Source organism: Monodon monoceros, unplaced genomic scaffold (genome assembly GCF_005190385.1).
Source record: "Monodon monoceros isolate NGI ecotype Baffin Bay Population unplaced genomic scaffold, NGI_Narwhal_1 Super_Scaffold_14, whole genome shotgun sequence".
In the NCBI taxonomy this organism is placed as follows: domain Eukaryota; kingdom Metazoa; phylum Chordata; class Mammalia; order Artiodactyla; family Monodontidae; genus Monodon; species Monodon monoceros.
Window position 1 is genome coordinate 14004786 of NW_021703770.1, and position 17715 is coordinate 14022500.

At 36.9% G+C, this 17715-nt stretch overlaps 1 protein-coding gene across 2 annotated transcripts in view; it reads right to left on the bottom strand.

The window, feature by feature from the left end:
• The window catches only part of FAM91A1 (family with sequence similarity 91 member A1), a 43245-nt gene that overhangs the window by 6638 nt on the left and 18892 nt on the right, over window positions 1-17715 (bottom strand). For both annotated transcript variants that reach the window (XM_029222557.1, XM_029222556.1), the window contains exons 13-22: window positions 17472-17581; window positions 17072-17158; window positions 14897-15029; window positions 11223-11371; window positions 9725-9859; window positions 9473-9586; window positions 5318-5390; window positions 3194-3343; window positions 1092-1196; window positions 435-558 (exon numbers count right to left, since the gene is read on the bottom strand). In XM_029222557.1, coding sequence (XP_029078390.1) covers window positions 435-558; window positions 1092-1196; window positions 3194-3343; window positions 5318-5390; window positions 9473-9586; window positions 9725-9859; window positions 11223-11371; window positions 14897-15029; window positions 17072-17158; window positions 17472-17581 — 1180 coding nt within the window. The remainder of the gene's footprint in view (window positions 1-434; window positions 559-1091; window positions 1197-3193; window positions 3344-5317; window positions 5391-9472; window positions 9587-9724; window positions 9860-11222; window positions 11372-14896; window positions 15030-17071; window positions 17159-17471; window positions 17582-17715) is intronic.

Below are 17715 nucleotides of genomic sequence, written 5' to 3' on the forward strand. Positions count from 1 at the left end.
TCCCACATGCCGCGGAGCGGCTGGGCCCATGAGCCATGGCCGCTGGGCCTGCGCATCCGGAGCCTGTGCTCCACAACGGGAGAGGCCACAACAGTGAGAGGCCCGCGTAACGCAAAAAAAAAAAAACTAGGTTCATACAGTCATATAAGCATGCCCATTTTAACTGTACTCTCGCTCAATCTGGGTAACTAAGTAAATATAATTAACCAAAACATGTGTCCAAAAGACTTGCATGTGCCTAATTTCTGAGATACTGAACTTTAATTTTAAATTACATAGCAAACCCTTAAACTAGCCATTTTTATTCAATCAACAAATAAACACAAGGCAAGTACTATGATCATGTGTGAAATAAGACAACGTATGATATAGCAACTAATACTGAGAGCTTAAGAAGTCTCATAGATGAAAAGATGACAAACATAAACCCTCACCTCTCTCTTCTGCAAAGGCCATGTGTAGCAATTTTTCTGCACACTTTCTGGTTTAATTCAGAACTAAACAGTGGAATTCCAAAGCACAGCTCGAGAGGAACCCAATCTGCCTCTGTTGTGGCAACTACAAAAGGATATATAAAGTTATTAATCATATATATATTTATATATATTATGACCAACCAGGGTTTCTTAACTGAGCTCCAGAGATTTTCATAGATTCTTCCCACCCCCCACTGACATCCACCAAAGGGCTTAGCAGGGGAGAAGACTCAGAGAGGGGATCAGTGGATCTCTGAAACAGGAAAGAATGTTTTTTTGAGTATGTACATGCTTCTGGGAAGAAGGCCTACAGCTTTCAACAGATGCTCAAAGTGGTCTTTTACCACAAAAAAAAAAAAAAAAAGGTAGTGCAGGACATCTACAAGATGAGAGAATCAACACAGGAAAAATAAAACATTTTTATTCTCAGATCATAGTTTTATAATATTTTAACTAACTTTAATTATTATCCTAAATATATAAAATTCTTTCCTAGAAAATACTTATGAAAAAGTCCATTATAATAAGAGCAGACAAACGATATCCAAGTGACTTAACAAAAGAGTCAAACCTCAGAAATTAGTCCAAGATTGCAAATAATTTTTAAAGCCTTACCAGAGTTTTGCTTTGTGGCTGAATCTATAGTTGCTTCCTCAATGACCATTTCAAATGACTCTGTACTCCCATTTACATCTGAGCCAGAAGCCAAATCAGGTTCTCCTTATAATTAAAGGGCATACACAATATTAGGATTCTAGTAGTTGGCACAGGTTGTCAATAAGTCAGTCCTAACATAAAAGAAGACTTCAGGCAACAGAAATGACAACGGAAAACAATGAACAGTCTTTAGCCTAAAGCAGTAGTTCTTAAAATGTTCTTAAAGAAACATTTAGCAACGTTCGAAGACATGGTTTGGTTGCCATGAATGGGGACAGGGATGCTACTGATATCTAGAGAGCCTAAACATCCAACAGTGCACAGGACAGCCCCCCACAACAAGGAATTATCCAGCTCCAAACATAAATAGTACTGAGCTTGTAAAGCCCTGACCTAAAAAAAAAAGGATTAAAAAGGCAGAACACAAGTTTAGACCTTTTAGAGAATTACTAAAGTCATTTCTATCCCCATAGAAACATGCAGTCTGATTACATCATTCCTTCTCAAAATATTTTTTTTTGACTCCCTGTATCTTTCAGCATGAAAGATCCTCCAAGATCTTCTAGATCTCATTTATTACTTCTCTACTCTCATCTACTACTGCCCAACAAACTCTTTCTTTTGGCCAAGATGAGCTACTCTATTGCCTGATTCCCTCTGCCTAAAGGTTGCTACCCTCTAAATAAACAACAATCATCTGTGTGTAGCGAACTCCTCACTTTTCAAAATTTAGTTCAAACTTTACCTTCTCTAAGAGGCCTCTCTGATAGCTCAACTGGGCTGGGATATGCCTTCTCTGTCCTACTTTAGCACTTCAAGAAGCAGACCCCCATATCTCAGTCTTTTAACACTACACAGTAGGCTGATTCACTTGCTTGTCTCTCCTTCCAGGTCTTTATTCCCTAGGACTTAAAACAGAAATATCTCCAACACCTAAGGAGGTATTTTGTAAATGTTTATAGAATGAATGAAATAAAACATGACAGCTACAGTAGACATTCATTGAAATGACTGCCTAACCCACAGCCCTCTTCTCTAAAAATGCTCCTGTGATACCTGGCAGTCAACTGTTGAAAGTTACCCAACTCCTCTGGCCAAAGGTAAATGGACCAGGAGTGGATACTAATTCAATCCACTGAATGGCTAGCAATCAATCATATTTTCTCAGGATTTCAAACTAAGAGGTTTAGCGAATACAGTCAATCAATGATAGAGACTTGAATTAAAAGGTTCCCTAGAGTCGTGGACCAGAGGTGACATCATGGCAACCAAAGCCACATACAAGCCAAAATTATGCCGGAACAGGAACAATCAGTAACTATGAGAAGGTGATTTGAAAATGAATTTTTAAATTAGAAAGAAAAAGGTATCTAAGGAAAATTAGCTGTTGTCAATATGCAGGACAGGCTGGAGACAGAAAGAAGAAAATGGGGCCAGGAAGGCTAAGCAGGAAATGGTCACAATAAAACATGTATAAAGTATCAAAACTCAGAATAGAATGGCAGTTACAGAGAATTAAAGAGAGGGGGAAAGAAATGGATATAAGAGACATTTCTAAAGACTAATTCACAGAACTTGGAAACTAACTGGGTTGAGTAGGAAAGGAGAAGGATGAGATAAAGGTATGATTTTTAAGGCCTGCATAACAAGACAATGGTGCCTTGATAGGAAGAGGAAAGCTGAAAGGGAAAAACTACTCATTCTAGTTTGAAAACAATTTTACAAAGAGACTAAAGTTTTGAAACCATCACCCCACAAAGGAACTTAATTTAAAGCCTATAAACATAAATACGACAGTAAAGGGCTAAAACCCAATAACCATTCTGTATTCTAACCCCAGGTCATCACTTCTTTACTTATGCTCTTAGTATTTTCTCCATTTGAACAACTGATATTTGTCCCAATGATGTCACAGAGTATTTTCTCATCTTTCAGTGGAAAAACATTAAGTATTAAATAAGTCAACATCCCCACAAAGGTACCCATGCTTTTTAAATATTAAGCTTGTGATAAACTCAGTACCAATTATCTTAATTCAAAGAACCCAGCTAGTGGCTAACCTCTCTCATCAGAAGCATCACTGAGTTTTCTGTTTGCAAGTTGGCTAGAAGCATTCAACATGGTGACATATCCACAAAAATGCTGCAAGTCCACTTTGTTCCTTAACATCTGCAATGCTTTATGAACACCCATATTGACACGCGTAAACTCTAAGAACAAAGAGTTGACATCACATTATAAGTAAATAGTTTTACAACCAAACACCAAAAACTTAAATATACTTTCCTTTTATTAAACAATTCTTAGAACTACTTTTATATTTTATCAAGATTGATTCCAATGAAGGAATATCTCTGGATGAAAAAGGATGCTGTACACATACAACATATTTAGACTTCAGAAGGCAACTGATGTAGCAAAACAACTGACCTGCTAAGTAATCAAATAGGGCCAGTCAGTGGCAAATTCTCTAGGCTTCTCTTTGTAGTTCTATTCTGCCTCAAATACTTACTTAGTGGGTTTCTACCAGGAAATGCATTAAATACACATCATATTTTTTTTAATTTAAGTAAAAAGTATTCTTATTGAAACTAAAGCTAAGTACTTGAAATTATATCCCTAATAAATTATTTAAATATCAGCTCGTTCTCACAAATATGTGAACTTACAAAAGAGAAAGATGCTCTATAACCAAATATGAATATTCCCCTTTTTTAGAATTCGCACGGTAATCTCCAAAGGCAAGAGATTTATTAAATCAGTTCTTGAGATTTTGTGATTTTTAAGATCCTGCTGTCACTATCCTGTATCTTCTGGTGAACAATAAATTTTTCCATAGAATTTATAAAGTATCAGAGAATTAACTAGCGAAGTTTAGTTGCAGAGAAATACTTATTTCTGAATAGGGGCTATTTTTTGGAAGAGAAAACTCTCTTCTCCAAATTTTGTACACATTTATTCACAACAGCCAAAAGAGAGCATTTAATTTCAAATGTGAGCCTTTTGCAGCCTAGCCATGTGGAAAAGAAAAAATACTTATAAAAATCTTCTTCCTTTTCCCTGCTTTGGGCAAGGAGGGGCATTGGTGTCTAACATTTTAGAAGAAAAGTTCTTATATGACTTAAGTTAAATTACTTGAACGATTCCCTGCTCTCTAAAATTCCAAGCAATATTCTAAGAACAAGAAAAATAGATTAGAGAATGAAAGTTTTGCATGGAGCAGGAAACATAAGTGCTATATAAATATACGTAAGTTTTAATCAGAGAGTATTTTTCTTTTGAATATACATGCTTTCTTAATATTCAACAGAGGAAAGGTGTATTTAAACAAAAGGAAGAATGATTTTGCGTTTATAGAAATTCTCCAGGCATCTTTCATCAAATGTATTGTAGCTCACAATTCTAAAAAGAGATAACATTAAACAGGCTTTTCACCCTTGATTCGAACCCGCTAAATTTAGCTCAGACTTTGCTATTCACTCAAGTCCTCTCTAATAGGAAAAATAAAATGTAAAAAAAAATTTAATTAATTAATTAAAAAGTAAATTAGTGTTTTCTCATTTTCTCTACACAATGACTCTAGATTTGGGGCTTCTAATACTATAGCACAAACTTAAAACACATTGACCATTAATAAAAGTTTTTTCAAAAAAATTTGTTACTGTAAAAAAAAAAAATGCTGAAACAAGAAATACATGCAAGTTCTCCGTAAACTGTAAGTTAGTATACAAATGTTCATTAGTGTCCATAAAAGCCCCTGAAAAAAACCAGTATGTAACACTGGGGGGAAAAAAAAATCAACTTTCTAAGCGTAAAATCTTCCCTATGACTTGTCTTCTCCCCCAACCTCCAAATAAATAAACAATAAAAGGAAACTAAAAGGCCAAACATACAGAAAACCTAGTCTTCCATCTACGTAGCTACCTACTTAGTCTCTTCATCTCTAAGACAGACTAGTATTCCTTCTAGGCCTAGGTCCTAAATGAGTCTTATTCTATTAGTTCTTTATAGGAACAGGCACATGACAGAAAACTACCTTTTGCCAATACTCTTTAAAAGCAGAATAGTTTTAAGACCTTAGAACTTAAAAATTTTAAGAATTTACTTCCTGCTATGTTTCCACCAAATTGTGGACAAGATTAATCATAAAGAAGTCAAATGGATACAACTCAAAATTCAGGTACCTCCTCGTAGTTCTGTCTCATCAAATGGGAAAGGTATGTGGACAGTTTCTCCTATCCCATGCAAACCATGTCCCTAAACATGAAAAAACACAAGTTGAAAGGTATACGTGAAACCTGTATTTCCAATAGTAGACAAACAATAAACAAGACTGTGCCTCGTGATGGTGTATTCCACATTAATACTCCATCAAAATGCTCTCAACAATTTTCTATTTTTCTCCAGCAAGTAAAAATAATCTGAAGTCTATATTAACCTATTAAGGCAATGTGTATCAAATTGAGTGTATGGGCTAATGAAAAAACAGGTAAATCTGGTATCAGCCAAGTGAAGCCTTAATGAGATCAAGTGCACTCACACAAGGGTCAGCTGCAGCGCTGAGAGAGAAAAGTGGTGGAGGATCCCCATGATAACCTGGCATGCCATGGATTAGGAATGTAAATCTCAAAACCCTGCACTGAATGACACATACTGAAAATTACTTGCTGCAACATCATAATTATACACGATCGGAAACAACCAAAATGCCTGTCAGTAGGGGACTGATTAAATAAATTAATGTATGTATTTTCAATGCAGCTGCAAAAAAGAGCAAGCTCTCTACAAAGTGAAATGGAAAGTTCCAACTGCTAAGTGGAAAAAGCATGGGGCATCTCATGTGTAACCGCTTGCACACACATAAAGAAATTCTAGGGGCTTCCCTGGTGGCGCAGTGGTTGAGAGTCCGCCTGCCGATGCAGGGGACATGGGTTCGTGCCCCGGTCCAGGAAGATCCCACATGCCGCGGAGCGGCTGGGCCCCGTGAGCCATGGCCGCTGAGCCTGCACGTCCGGAGCCTGTGCTCTGCAACGGGAGAGGCCACAACAGTGAGAGGCCCGCATACCACAAAAAAAAAAAAAAAAAAAAAAGAAATTCTAGAAGGGTACAGCAAAAACTAATGTGGCTGTCTGATTTGGAGGAGAGTTAGGGAGTGGGCACTGGGTAGAGTGTTAGAAGGGCAGTGATACTTTTCTCTGTGCATCTTTTAATAGTGTTTTATTTTTGAATCATGTGAATTTACTATCAAAAGTTAAATTGAAAAAAATCTATGAGTCTAACCACGCCAGTCCCACATTACAAATAATAATTTACTTTCACCCATCACACTCAACTAATGTTGTTCATTTAAATTTTGTTAGTCTTTCATATTTAATTCCTAAATTCACTTTGGCTTTGCAGTTGTGTAAGAATGATAAGCATGAGGAATTTAATTTTATGTTTACATGTATTTCAAATCGTTATAATAGAAAATTTAACACTGGGGATCTATACATTTTTTCCCTTTAAAAGAGACCCATACCTTGTTCAAATTCAAGATACCGTGACATAAAAGAAAAAAAATAATTTCAGGGAAAAAAATCACATTCATTTATTTGGTTCATATAACAACTTGAATATATTTCTGACATCTTGCTTCTATTCCACTGATACATTTATGATTTCAACCCTAAACGAGATGGCTATTATAAAAGCATGGTTTTAATCAAAATCTTAATTTTGTTGTGTTTTAAGTTCCAGCAAGGTGAATTTTTCCATAAAAATTAATAAAAGAGGCATTCTTTTTTAGCAAAGGCAGAACTCCTTAACGACACTTTAAAACTCCTCTTACTCTTCTCCCACCACCACAGCGAACATTTTTTGAGATCTTCCGACGTGCTAAACAATGGTCTAAAGCATTTTTACGTAGATCATCCACTTCAGTCATTTTTCAACAATCGTATAAAGATAAGAACTGTTATCTCCGATTTGCAGGTGAAGTCACTGAAGTTCAAGGAGGTTATTTAACTTGCCCAACATTGCCAATAAGTGATGGAATCAAGATGTGAATTCAGGCAGACTGACCCTCCAGTCCATGTGTAACCCACTCTACTGTGTATCTCCCCTCACCCCTCTTCACGTCTGCCCTGGCTGGCTAATGCATCGTCTCACGGTTTCTACTGCCATCCACATGCTGATGCTGACACTCAAGTCAGCCTCTCCTGTTCAAGCTCTCATTTCAATTTCAGAATAATTTCAATTACCTCCTAAATATCTCCACCACCCAAATGTCCCACAGGCCCAAAACACACCACCTCATCTGCCCCCATAAACCGGCTCTGTGTGATATCATCATTCTTCCACTTTCAAAAGCCAAGTACCTCAGGAATCGTTCTTCTTCTTCCCACAGCCATCTCAGACATCTGATCAATTTTATATTTGTAATAATTCTTCCTTTTCATTCTTATTACCACTTCCGTGACCTAGGCTGTCCTCATCTCTTATCTGGTCTCCAACACTGAATCCTAATCCTGTCTTCTCCCACCCAGCCATTCTCAACAGTCTTCAGGCTGATCTTCCAAATCAAAACTGACCATGTTTATCCCCTGCTCAGCACCCTTTACTGGCTGCCATCAATCTAAAGGGGAAAGTCTAAGCACTACATTGGGACAGTTAAGGTCCACTGCCCTCCAGGGCCTGCCTACTTCTCCAGACTCATCTCTGACCACCATCCCATCATACTTCAGCTCACCCCTCAAAATTACATAACAGCTTACAGGCCCTAGCACATGCTCCCACTTCGTATTCCTATTCATTTATTCAACAAACACTCACTGAGCAACTTCTACGAGTCAGGCACTATTTTTGGGCACCAGGGAAATAGTTATGAAGAAAAAGAAAAAAAAATCTCTACCCAGAGATTTATTCATGCTGACCCCTCTGCCTGGCCTCGCTCTCCTCTAAATGAGCCTTTTCTATTTAGCCTGGGTCTCATTTTCTCTCAGGAGCTTTCCCTAAGCCTTTGTCCTTGTTCCAAGGCTAGAAAGATACTTCTCTTTAATGCTTGCACTGTATAACTCTCTTTAGCACTCAGCAAAAAAATGGAAGTGACTGCTTATGCAACTTTTCCCACCAGACTTTAAGTTTCTTGAAGACAGGGACATCTTATTTGTATATGCACATTAATTAGTACAGAATTACTAATTCTGTAAGGCAAGTACAATTGTTAGTTCAATGAATTAATGAAATCTTTACAAAGAGCCTATTACATACCAGAAAGTGTGCTACACACTTCATACACACCTTCTCATTTCATTCTCTCAACAATCCTAAGGCTAAAAATGCTTACCTTGGCATTAGCTGTCACTATTATTTTTTGTTGTTACACAGTAGATATTACCATCTCCATTTTGCAGATGGGAAACTAAGTATAAGAGGATTATCTCTAAAATGTTACACACCACTTCACACCTGCTGGGGTGGCTATAATAAAAAAATCAGATAATACCAAGTGCTGGAAGGACTGTAAAATGGTGCAGTTCCTTAAATAGTTAAACAGAGTTACCATATGACTCAGCATTTCCACTCCTAGGGATACACTCAAAAGTAATGACAACATGTCCACACAAAAACCTGTACATAAATGTTTATAACAGTGATTATTACTATTTGTAATAGCCAAAAGGTAGAAGCAATCAACTGATGAACGGATAAACAAAATGCACTTCGTCGTACAAGGGGATATTATTTGGCCATAAAAAGGAATGCAGTACTCATGCTACATGATGAACCTTGACAACAGGAAAGAAGCCAGTCACAAAAGACTACATATTATATGATTCCATGTATCTGAAATGCCCCAAGCAGGCATTCTAGGGAGACAGCAAGTACATTAGTCTTGCTGGGGCGGTGGGGGGGTGGGGGGTGGGGGTGTGTGAAAGTGGAATAGGGGAGTGAGAACTAAAGGTCCAGAAAAATGTTGTAAAATTGAGTGTGGTGCTGACTGTAGACATCTGTGAATACTCTAAAACCACTGAATCACTGAATTCAATTGGGGAATATGATATGTGAACTGCGTCTCTATTCTAAGGCTACTATTAAAAAAAAATAAGGCCACACAAGTAGCAAAAGATGAGGCTGAAACTCAAGGTTGGGTCTAACTTCAAAGCCTTTGCTGTTTCCACCACTCCCAAGCTGCTAGACAAAGGCCAGGACTAAAACGCAGATCTCTGTTTCCTTACATTTCAGTTTTACAAATGTCAAATTACTGATGTCTGATTGCGACTCAGCAGAAAGCTAGACAAATTATGATCTTTAAAATAAAAATCCAAAACTGACTGTTTCAAATAAGGTAACTGTACCTGAATCAAAACCGCCGAATGTGTTAGGGCATCGTTCAACATCGTGAGCACATTTGATGTAGGAACAACCCCAGGATCATGACCCCAAGAAGTTATTAGTAATCGATCATAACCCTATGGGAAAGAAATGAATAAAACACAGCATAGCATTTAGAAACAAACAAACAAAAATTAAGAAAGTTATCTATAATACTGCTTACCAGTTTCTATCCTCCTTAAAAATGATTTTTAAAAAAACCTCATTCAACATACCTGGAATATATCTGGCAGTTTTCGAAGTCTTGTACCTTTGGACAGCAAAAGAGATGGTGGTCCTTGCCTGGTGATATGGTAAATGTACAGTTTAAACCAGACAGAACTGACTTCTGGGATAGCTGGTCCAATATGCTAAAATCATAAAACAGGTAAGATAAAGTTGTAAATACTTATCTAAAGAAGCCAAATTTCACAAATGACCAAGTATATTCTTAAAGCTAATGCCTCATGTAAGTGTTAACTGCTATTATCCTCATGAAGATAAATTTTAAAGGATCCATTCAAACAGTTTCAAACTTACACTGGAATTGAGAAAGCATGGCTTATCACTGCAATTAAGAGAATGGATTCTGGAGTAGACGGCCTAAGTCTGAATCTTGGCTTCATCCCCTCAGCCCTATCACCTAAGGTTACTTAAGCGCTCTTGTGCCTCATTTTGCTCATCTGTAACATGGCATAAAAATAATTTTAAAAAAAACGTATCTCTTAAGGACATTGTTAAAGGTTTAAAATAGTACCTGGCAGCACATAACAAGCTCTAATCAAAGTGTTAGTTATTACAATCATTAATCATTTTTCTCAAAAGGGACTATGTATCCTTCCATCCATCTTACCATTCATCCATTCATTCACTTCATGGATTCCTACTATGACCAGAGGCTGTGTTAAAGAACAGAAGGAAGTGTGTGTGTGTGTGTGTGTGTGTGCGCGCGCGCACGCGCGCGCGCGCGCATGCGCATGTGCGTGTGTTGGGGGGGGCTGCAAATCTACAATCACTCCTGCTTAACAGAGGACAAAACTGGGGTAAGGGGGGAGTGGGCACACTGAGGCAGCTAGATCTGCACAGGCAACAAAATCATCCTGGTACAAGAATCCCTTCTTTTCTTCTACACCATTAAACCTAGCACATCTAGGAAACCAGGAAGGATGTAGCACTGAAGAACAGAGCATAAAGCTCACTCTTTGAAAATGGTACATGTCACAATGGCCTTGCTAAGTATACAAACAAACGCAACTGATCTATTTTTAAAAAGTAAAAGTCCAGCAATCATTTTCACGATTTTACAGATAACTAGAGTTCTAGCTTTCAAGCATCATCTTTTCTTTTCAGGTTATTTAGCATCACAGCCCCACTTCCAAAATATTTCATTTTTCCTAATTAAATTTATCTTATCCCTCAAGGTAATCCAGGTTTCCTTCTCAGAGCAGCCAAAAACATTTTCTTTAAAATCCTGCATTCAAGAAGAAAATTTTAACTGAATGTGTCACTAGTTACTAGATAATACATATATAAAATGTACCAATTATACCTCACAAACTGAACATAACATCTTACAACAGCAAAAAATACAAAACTGCTTTCTGAGTTGATGATGTTAATATCTGGTTATCTACAAATTGAGAATTAATACAATAAGACTGATAAACCTCTCCTTCAAGTCGCCATGAGGAGGGATGAAATGGCAGCAGAGTGAGCTTCCCAGTGAGTCTTTACCTGAGGGGTGCAGCTGCTGACAGGCCGGATTTCATTGGTGAGAGGAGCCATGGAAACAAGCAGTGTGTAATTTTTGTTTAGAACTCTGCTGCAAGTTGCAGGGTCCAACCCAAGAAGGCTTTCACAGCGCAAGAGATCCAGAGGAAAACCTGAATTATGATCAACCACATACATAGAATGAAAGACTGACAATGTGAAAAAAAAGAGTCTAAGATGAAACACTGATACCTGCCTTGAGATTTAAATTTTTTTAATAAGGTAGAATATCTCTATTAAAAAGCACTTTAGGGCTTCCCTGGTGGCGCAGTGGTTGAGAGTCCGCCTGCCAATGCAAGGGACGCGGGTGCGTGCCCCGGTCTGGGAGGATCCCACATGCCATGGAGCGGCTGGGCCCGTGGGCCATGGCCGCTGAGCCTGCGTGTCCGAGCCTGTGTTCCGCGGCGGGAGAGGCCGCAGCAGTGAGAGGCCCCCGTACCGGGAAAAAATTTAAAAAAATAAATAAATAAAGCACTTTATTTCCTAGGAGACCAATAAGACTCTTTAAGACTTAAAGCTGAAAGTCTTTATTCTACTGGTGTTTCTTCAGGCTAACCTTATACTTTAAAAATATGTTTGCTTTATCTTACTTCCTCTCCATCATGGCAGTGGCATCTTATGAAAGCCTAAGTGCCATGGGAAAGCTGTATCCTTCCCTCCCCCAGTTTTCAATCTCTATAAAAACTTTGCAGCCAAGTTCTGAATTGACCAGAAGGGCAAGAATTCCTCATTTAGAAACATGTGCCTAAACTGTAGTCCATAAAGCAGGAACTCACTTAGCATGCAACTGATTTTAAGTGTTCCCATTCTTAATCCTTCTGGAAAATACCAGTCCTACTGCTCTCTAAAAAGATAAAGGGAATTTGGAGGGTCTGTCTGTGTCTGGCCTCTCACAGATAAACAAGGGGAGTGCCTGTGATCTTAACTAAGTTATATGAGAAAGGGTGGGTCCTTGCAGTAAGCCCTTTTCTGAAACACAAAAGGGTTAGAAGCTTCAGGTAAAACTCAACATTGTCAATGCCAAGTATAGAAAATATTTAATGAATACTAGGATATGGAAGGAAGTCTAAAGAGTTGATGGTGGTTAAAACAAAGTTTTTACAACTGTGATTGCTTTTCTACAGATGAGGTTTAATTTCTAAACATTTCATAGTACTAGACTGCCAAATTACAAACAGTGGCTTTAAGGTCTCACTTGTACTGATCCTAGGGAAAAGAGATCTTTTTTAAAGACAAAGATACCTGGAAAAAAAAATTATGCTTATACATAATGAAAAAAAGTTAGACCACACATTGTTTCTGTTTTTTAAGCAGTGCCTCATGCTGTCTAAAACCAAAAGATTACTAAGAAACTAGTCTTTTTCACACATATCAGAGGTTTGCTTCTATGACAGTATCAGAAGACTTTTTGCTTTACAGTGAATACCAAGTACTACATGATACACTCAAACTACAAATTACTAGTGACATAAAAAAAAAATTCTTGCTACTCAAAACAAGATGCTTAAACACCAATACTATAGAATTTCTTGTTTAAAAAGGAGTAAGATTATCACTCCTGGCATCTACAGAAAGTTACCTTTCTCAACACGGAGAATATTAAGCCCTAATGCCCTAAAAAGTTATTCTTTATCTGGAATGAATGACCTTCTTTTCTATGAATCTAGAATGGTACTAGTTATACACCATTATAAGAAAAATTGAGAAACATCACTTAAATCATCTTCTGTGTTCTGTGGTTCTAATGAGGAGCCCCAGTTAAGAAAGGCTGGTTAAAAGAATGAAACTTCATAAACAATTGCTCATTTGGTCTCACGGGGAGGGAGGAGTTAATCACATTTTAACTTTGGAGCCATATCAATTATTCTAAGCTCCAGAAATAGTCAACTATTAAATATACCTTAAAGGTTAGAATTATACTTTACTTTCACACAGGATAGGTTTAGGTTTACCATTTAACTTAGTTGATGATACACAGACTATTCATGGTGAAAAACAAAGTTTAGCCCAACCTATTAAACAACGAATTGTTGATGAATAAATCAATAAAAACCTTAGTGTTCAAGAGAAGATGATATAAGGAACAGAGCAAAGGAAAAAAATTCAAGAGACATGGATTCAAGTCCCCGCTCTTCCATTTACTAACTATATGGGTTTTAATGACTAAATGGGCAGGAGATTTAACCAAGATAAGCTTCAATTTCTTTACCTATAAATTGAGTTACCCCTGGCTGGTCACTAGCACTAATATTCTTGGACTCTATGATTGGCAGTAAAAGATGGCTATAACAGAATAGTTCAAATATTCTAACCCATTATCTCGATAAGTCACTAAAAAGTGCCAGAAATTCCAGGATTTGTACATCCAGAGACATATTTAAGACTGTGCCACCACTCACTGTTAGGTCACAATATCTAATATTTGGTAACCAAAAAATGGTTACTATCAACAAATGCTTATCAATAAGTGCTTCAGACTCTTGGTGTTTGGTGATTTAATATTCTCAGTTTCAACTGTTTATGAATAACCTCAGAAAGAGCTCCAGCATGGAAGCATTTGTAATACTGCTAATGCACAACTCTGAACCAAATACCCCAAGGCTGAAGAAGTGAGTCACTAGGTACTAAGTGTGTCTAACCTCACTCAGCTAAATTACCCAGCATCTTTGTCCTCTCCTCTGCAACAACTCTTGTAAAGTGACAAGTGATTCTGCCCTAAATTTTTTTAGTTGAGCTGAAAAGAAAGCCAGATGCTGATGAAAGCAGTAGAACGAAAATGGATAAGACTAAGAAAAAGATGGCTCTTGGCCAGAAAATAGAACTTTTAGGTAAATGAAAGAATAAGTGAAATTAAATGTGATACTGGTGCTAAGAATTCACAGTGTCCCAAAATGCAACTCCTGTGAATGTCCAAAGACTTCACAATGTAATTACATTCACAGTGTAATGCTCTTACACTGGTGCCCAAGCTGTTGCATCTTTTTAAAAACACACATTCCTGGGTGCCATTCCACAATTTAGGAGCTAATACCATCAGTTCAACTAAAGTTCGGGAACCCCTTTCTACCACGAAACTGAGAGAGCACACTAGGGCAAGAGCCACATTAGAGTTCATCAATGGATTAAAACTGCTTCCATTTCTTTCTTTAACTCTTTGAAATGAGGTTATCTGTTCCCTTTTTTATTCTTTAAAGTAAAATACTTTAGTAAATATTATAGCAGCATTTGAATAGGAAGACCCTATTTATTATCTTTATATAACGAATCTTTCATTCTTGATATTTCATGCTTCCTAAATAAATTTTGGCATTTGTCCATCTCTCAAAACAAATGCCTATTCTATATCCCATCAGCTACTTAAACAAATTAACACTCCAACTCTTTTTGTAGGTAACTAAACAAATTTAGATACTACAAAAGTAAGTGGCACATAAAAGAGGAGAAACAGTAAAACAAGGTAAGGAACAGCTGACGAGTAAAGAAATTCACAGAACAAGCCAACAGTTATAAATTCAATGTGCTATCTACACAAAATGTTTTAAATAAGTGATGATTAAATAAGTGAGCATGACCTGTTTAATTTCTTAGAAAGAAGTTCCACAGGATCATGTCTTCAAAATCAAGTATTTTTATCATACCATAATTGGGTTGGTCTGGCAGTGCAGTTTGTGCAACTAGATCTTTATTATGACGCAGAAACAATATTGTGTTTCTCAGAGTGAGTGCATGATCAAAGTATCTCTGTGCTTCTCCTTCACCAGTGCTCTGAACCTAAACCAAGAGAAAACAAATTTTGCAACAAAAACCACTCTCATGCCATTCATTCTAGTATATAACCATACAGTAGAGATATTAAGATATTTAAAATCAATAAATCAAAAATTTGCCCAGGCGATTTTGAAACAAATATTAACCCCAATCGTGGTTGGGCTTCCATGTGACTATACCTTTGAAGATGACAGAAATTACCCCAGCAAGTAAAACCAACAACTTCAGCAACAAAGTAATGCTGAATTGTACCATTATACGTTGTATGTTCCATATATGATTCAAATAAGGTGCTTTAAAAACTCCAAGATCTATATATTCTGTTTCATCCAGAAAAGTACTCTAATCCATGGTCACCAATTATGCCACTATCTTATCACCCTGTTCACAACTCTGCAAGGAACAATGGCATACGTGATTCAACATAGCTGTTCAACATTGCTGAACATACAGCTTAAAATCACTCAACAAGGATTCACTGAGTCCCTATTATGTGCTATGACCTCTCTAGGATGTAAGGAGAGAGTGGTGGACAAAACTCCTGCCTTCACTGGGTTTACATGTGTGCTCTTCTGACACTGAGTCAGTCACCTGTTTAATATGTAAAAACATACACATTCCAGAAACAACACAAAAAACAGAAGGAAAGGTCTACAGGGGGAAATAACGAAATTAGATTTGCATGAAATTAATAAGATCAACTGATTAATCAAGATGAAGCTTAAAAAATAGCTAAGAAACTATTTTTAAAAACTAAACTTCAGGGCTTCCCTGGTGGCGCAGTGGTTGAGAGTCCGCCTGCTGATGTAGGGGACACAGGTTCGTGCCCCGGTCCGGGATGATCCCACATGCCGTGGAGCGGCTGGGCCCGTGAGCCATGGCCGCTGAGCCTGCGCATCCGGAGCCTGTGCTCCACAACGGGAGAGGCCACAACAGTGAGAGGCCTGCGTACCGCAAAAACAAACAAACAAACAAAAAACTAAACTAAACTTCAGACTAAAGGGCTTTCCCAAGAATGACTATGTGGTAAAAAAGAATACAGATATATAAAGTGTAAAAGGGATCTTCCAATTTGCTATACATGATAAAACACTAGTTGAGGTGAGAAAAATAAAAATCAGGAAAACACATTAAAATGTGCTAAATATAAAAAATTTACTGGCAAAAGATGATACACAATAAGATATAGGGTTAAACAAGATATTAAAAGTATTGAGGAAATAATAAAAATATAAAGATAAAAGTTAAAGAGACAAATTAATAACAAGGATTATCTCAGGCACTAAAAAGTAAAAATCCTATGGAGAAGGGGGAGTGGAAAAAAATGTTATGGTAAGTCTTTTTTCTGAGATGTAAAGGAAGTATAAAATCATAAAAAATTCTCTAAACATACATGAGTTCATCACTAAAGCACAAAAGTTACCAAAATTATTAGTCAAAGAATAGATTAGGCACACAAACTGCTTGCATAAAGAAGTGCAGAGGGCAGAATAAAATATCCAGGGAATGAAAAACACCAAAAGGGCAATCAAGATTTAGAGCTAAGGAAAACTAGGTTGTATTCATGAGGAAAAAGACGGTTAAGAACAAATATGGCTGAAGTCTTCAAGATGCTAAAAGCGGTAGTGAGAGTGGACATAAACACGATACCCAGGGACACTGTTCCAGATTTAAGATAAGTGGAACAAAAACTTCAAATAAAATTGCTTAAGAGTAGATCTTAGAGTCATACTGAAAAAAAAAGTTAAAGGCTACCTTAGAAAAGTGCAATTTAAAAAATTACACATAGACTTAAGATTTCTTCATTATATCAAATTATGCTAACAGCTTAGATGAGGTAGACAAATCACTGTTTTTAAAATCACAAAATTCATTCATCCGCTCAATATGTTTAAGCCTAAATGCCTGCCACGGTATTACAGTGCGAATGAGGTAGCAGTGAACAAGAATATACGAAAAATCTACATAATCAATAACTGATGTTTTATCAAGCAAGAGAAGATTCCAAATGCCTTGACATCCCATAATAAGCTATCTAGATTTACCTTTTCTAGTTCTATAAGAAAGCTGTCCAGAGACTCATCTGAGAGTTTGCCAACTTCAAACATTGTGACTGCATGGCTTTTCAAGTTCTGCAATAAACAAAAACAAAACTAAAATGTACCTTATTTGAGCCTATTATTAATAAACTGTAGTTTTCCCTTAGATTTATATTACGCTTTCCAATACATTTAAACTTAAGGGTGGGTGAGGAGCTGATTTTTCTAATAACAAAAGTAGCCCTCACTAAAAAGTTCCGACATTCCTCTAAGGAATATAAGACAAAGGCAGCTGCATTTTTCCGGAAAAAATCTAGTACTTAAAAAAAGATATAAAAGCACTGAATTATTTTATATCTAATCTTTATTTTAAACATTTTTGTATTTAAACAAGAATCTGACTTACTGGTGAAAGGTTTCCCATCATTAAAAAGGCAGTAAGAGTTGAGTCAAACAGGAATGCAATACGCTTTGTATATCCTGTAGACAAACTCAAACTGCTTATACTGGCTGTGTCTGTTGGGGGGGAAAAAAATCATAGTTTAAAAATCAAGTAAGTGAAAACTGTTCTTTGCTTATCATTTGGAATGAGAAAGTATTTCATTTCAGCTTCATTTAATAATCAGAAAGTACATAATATAGGTAACATT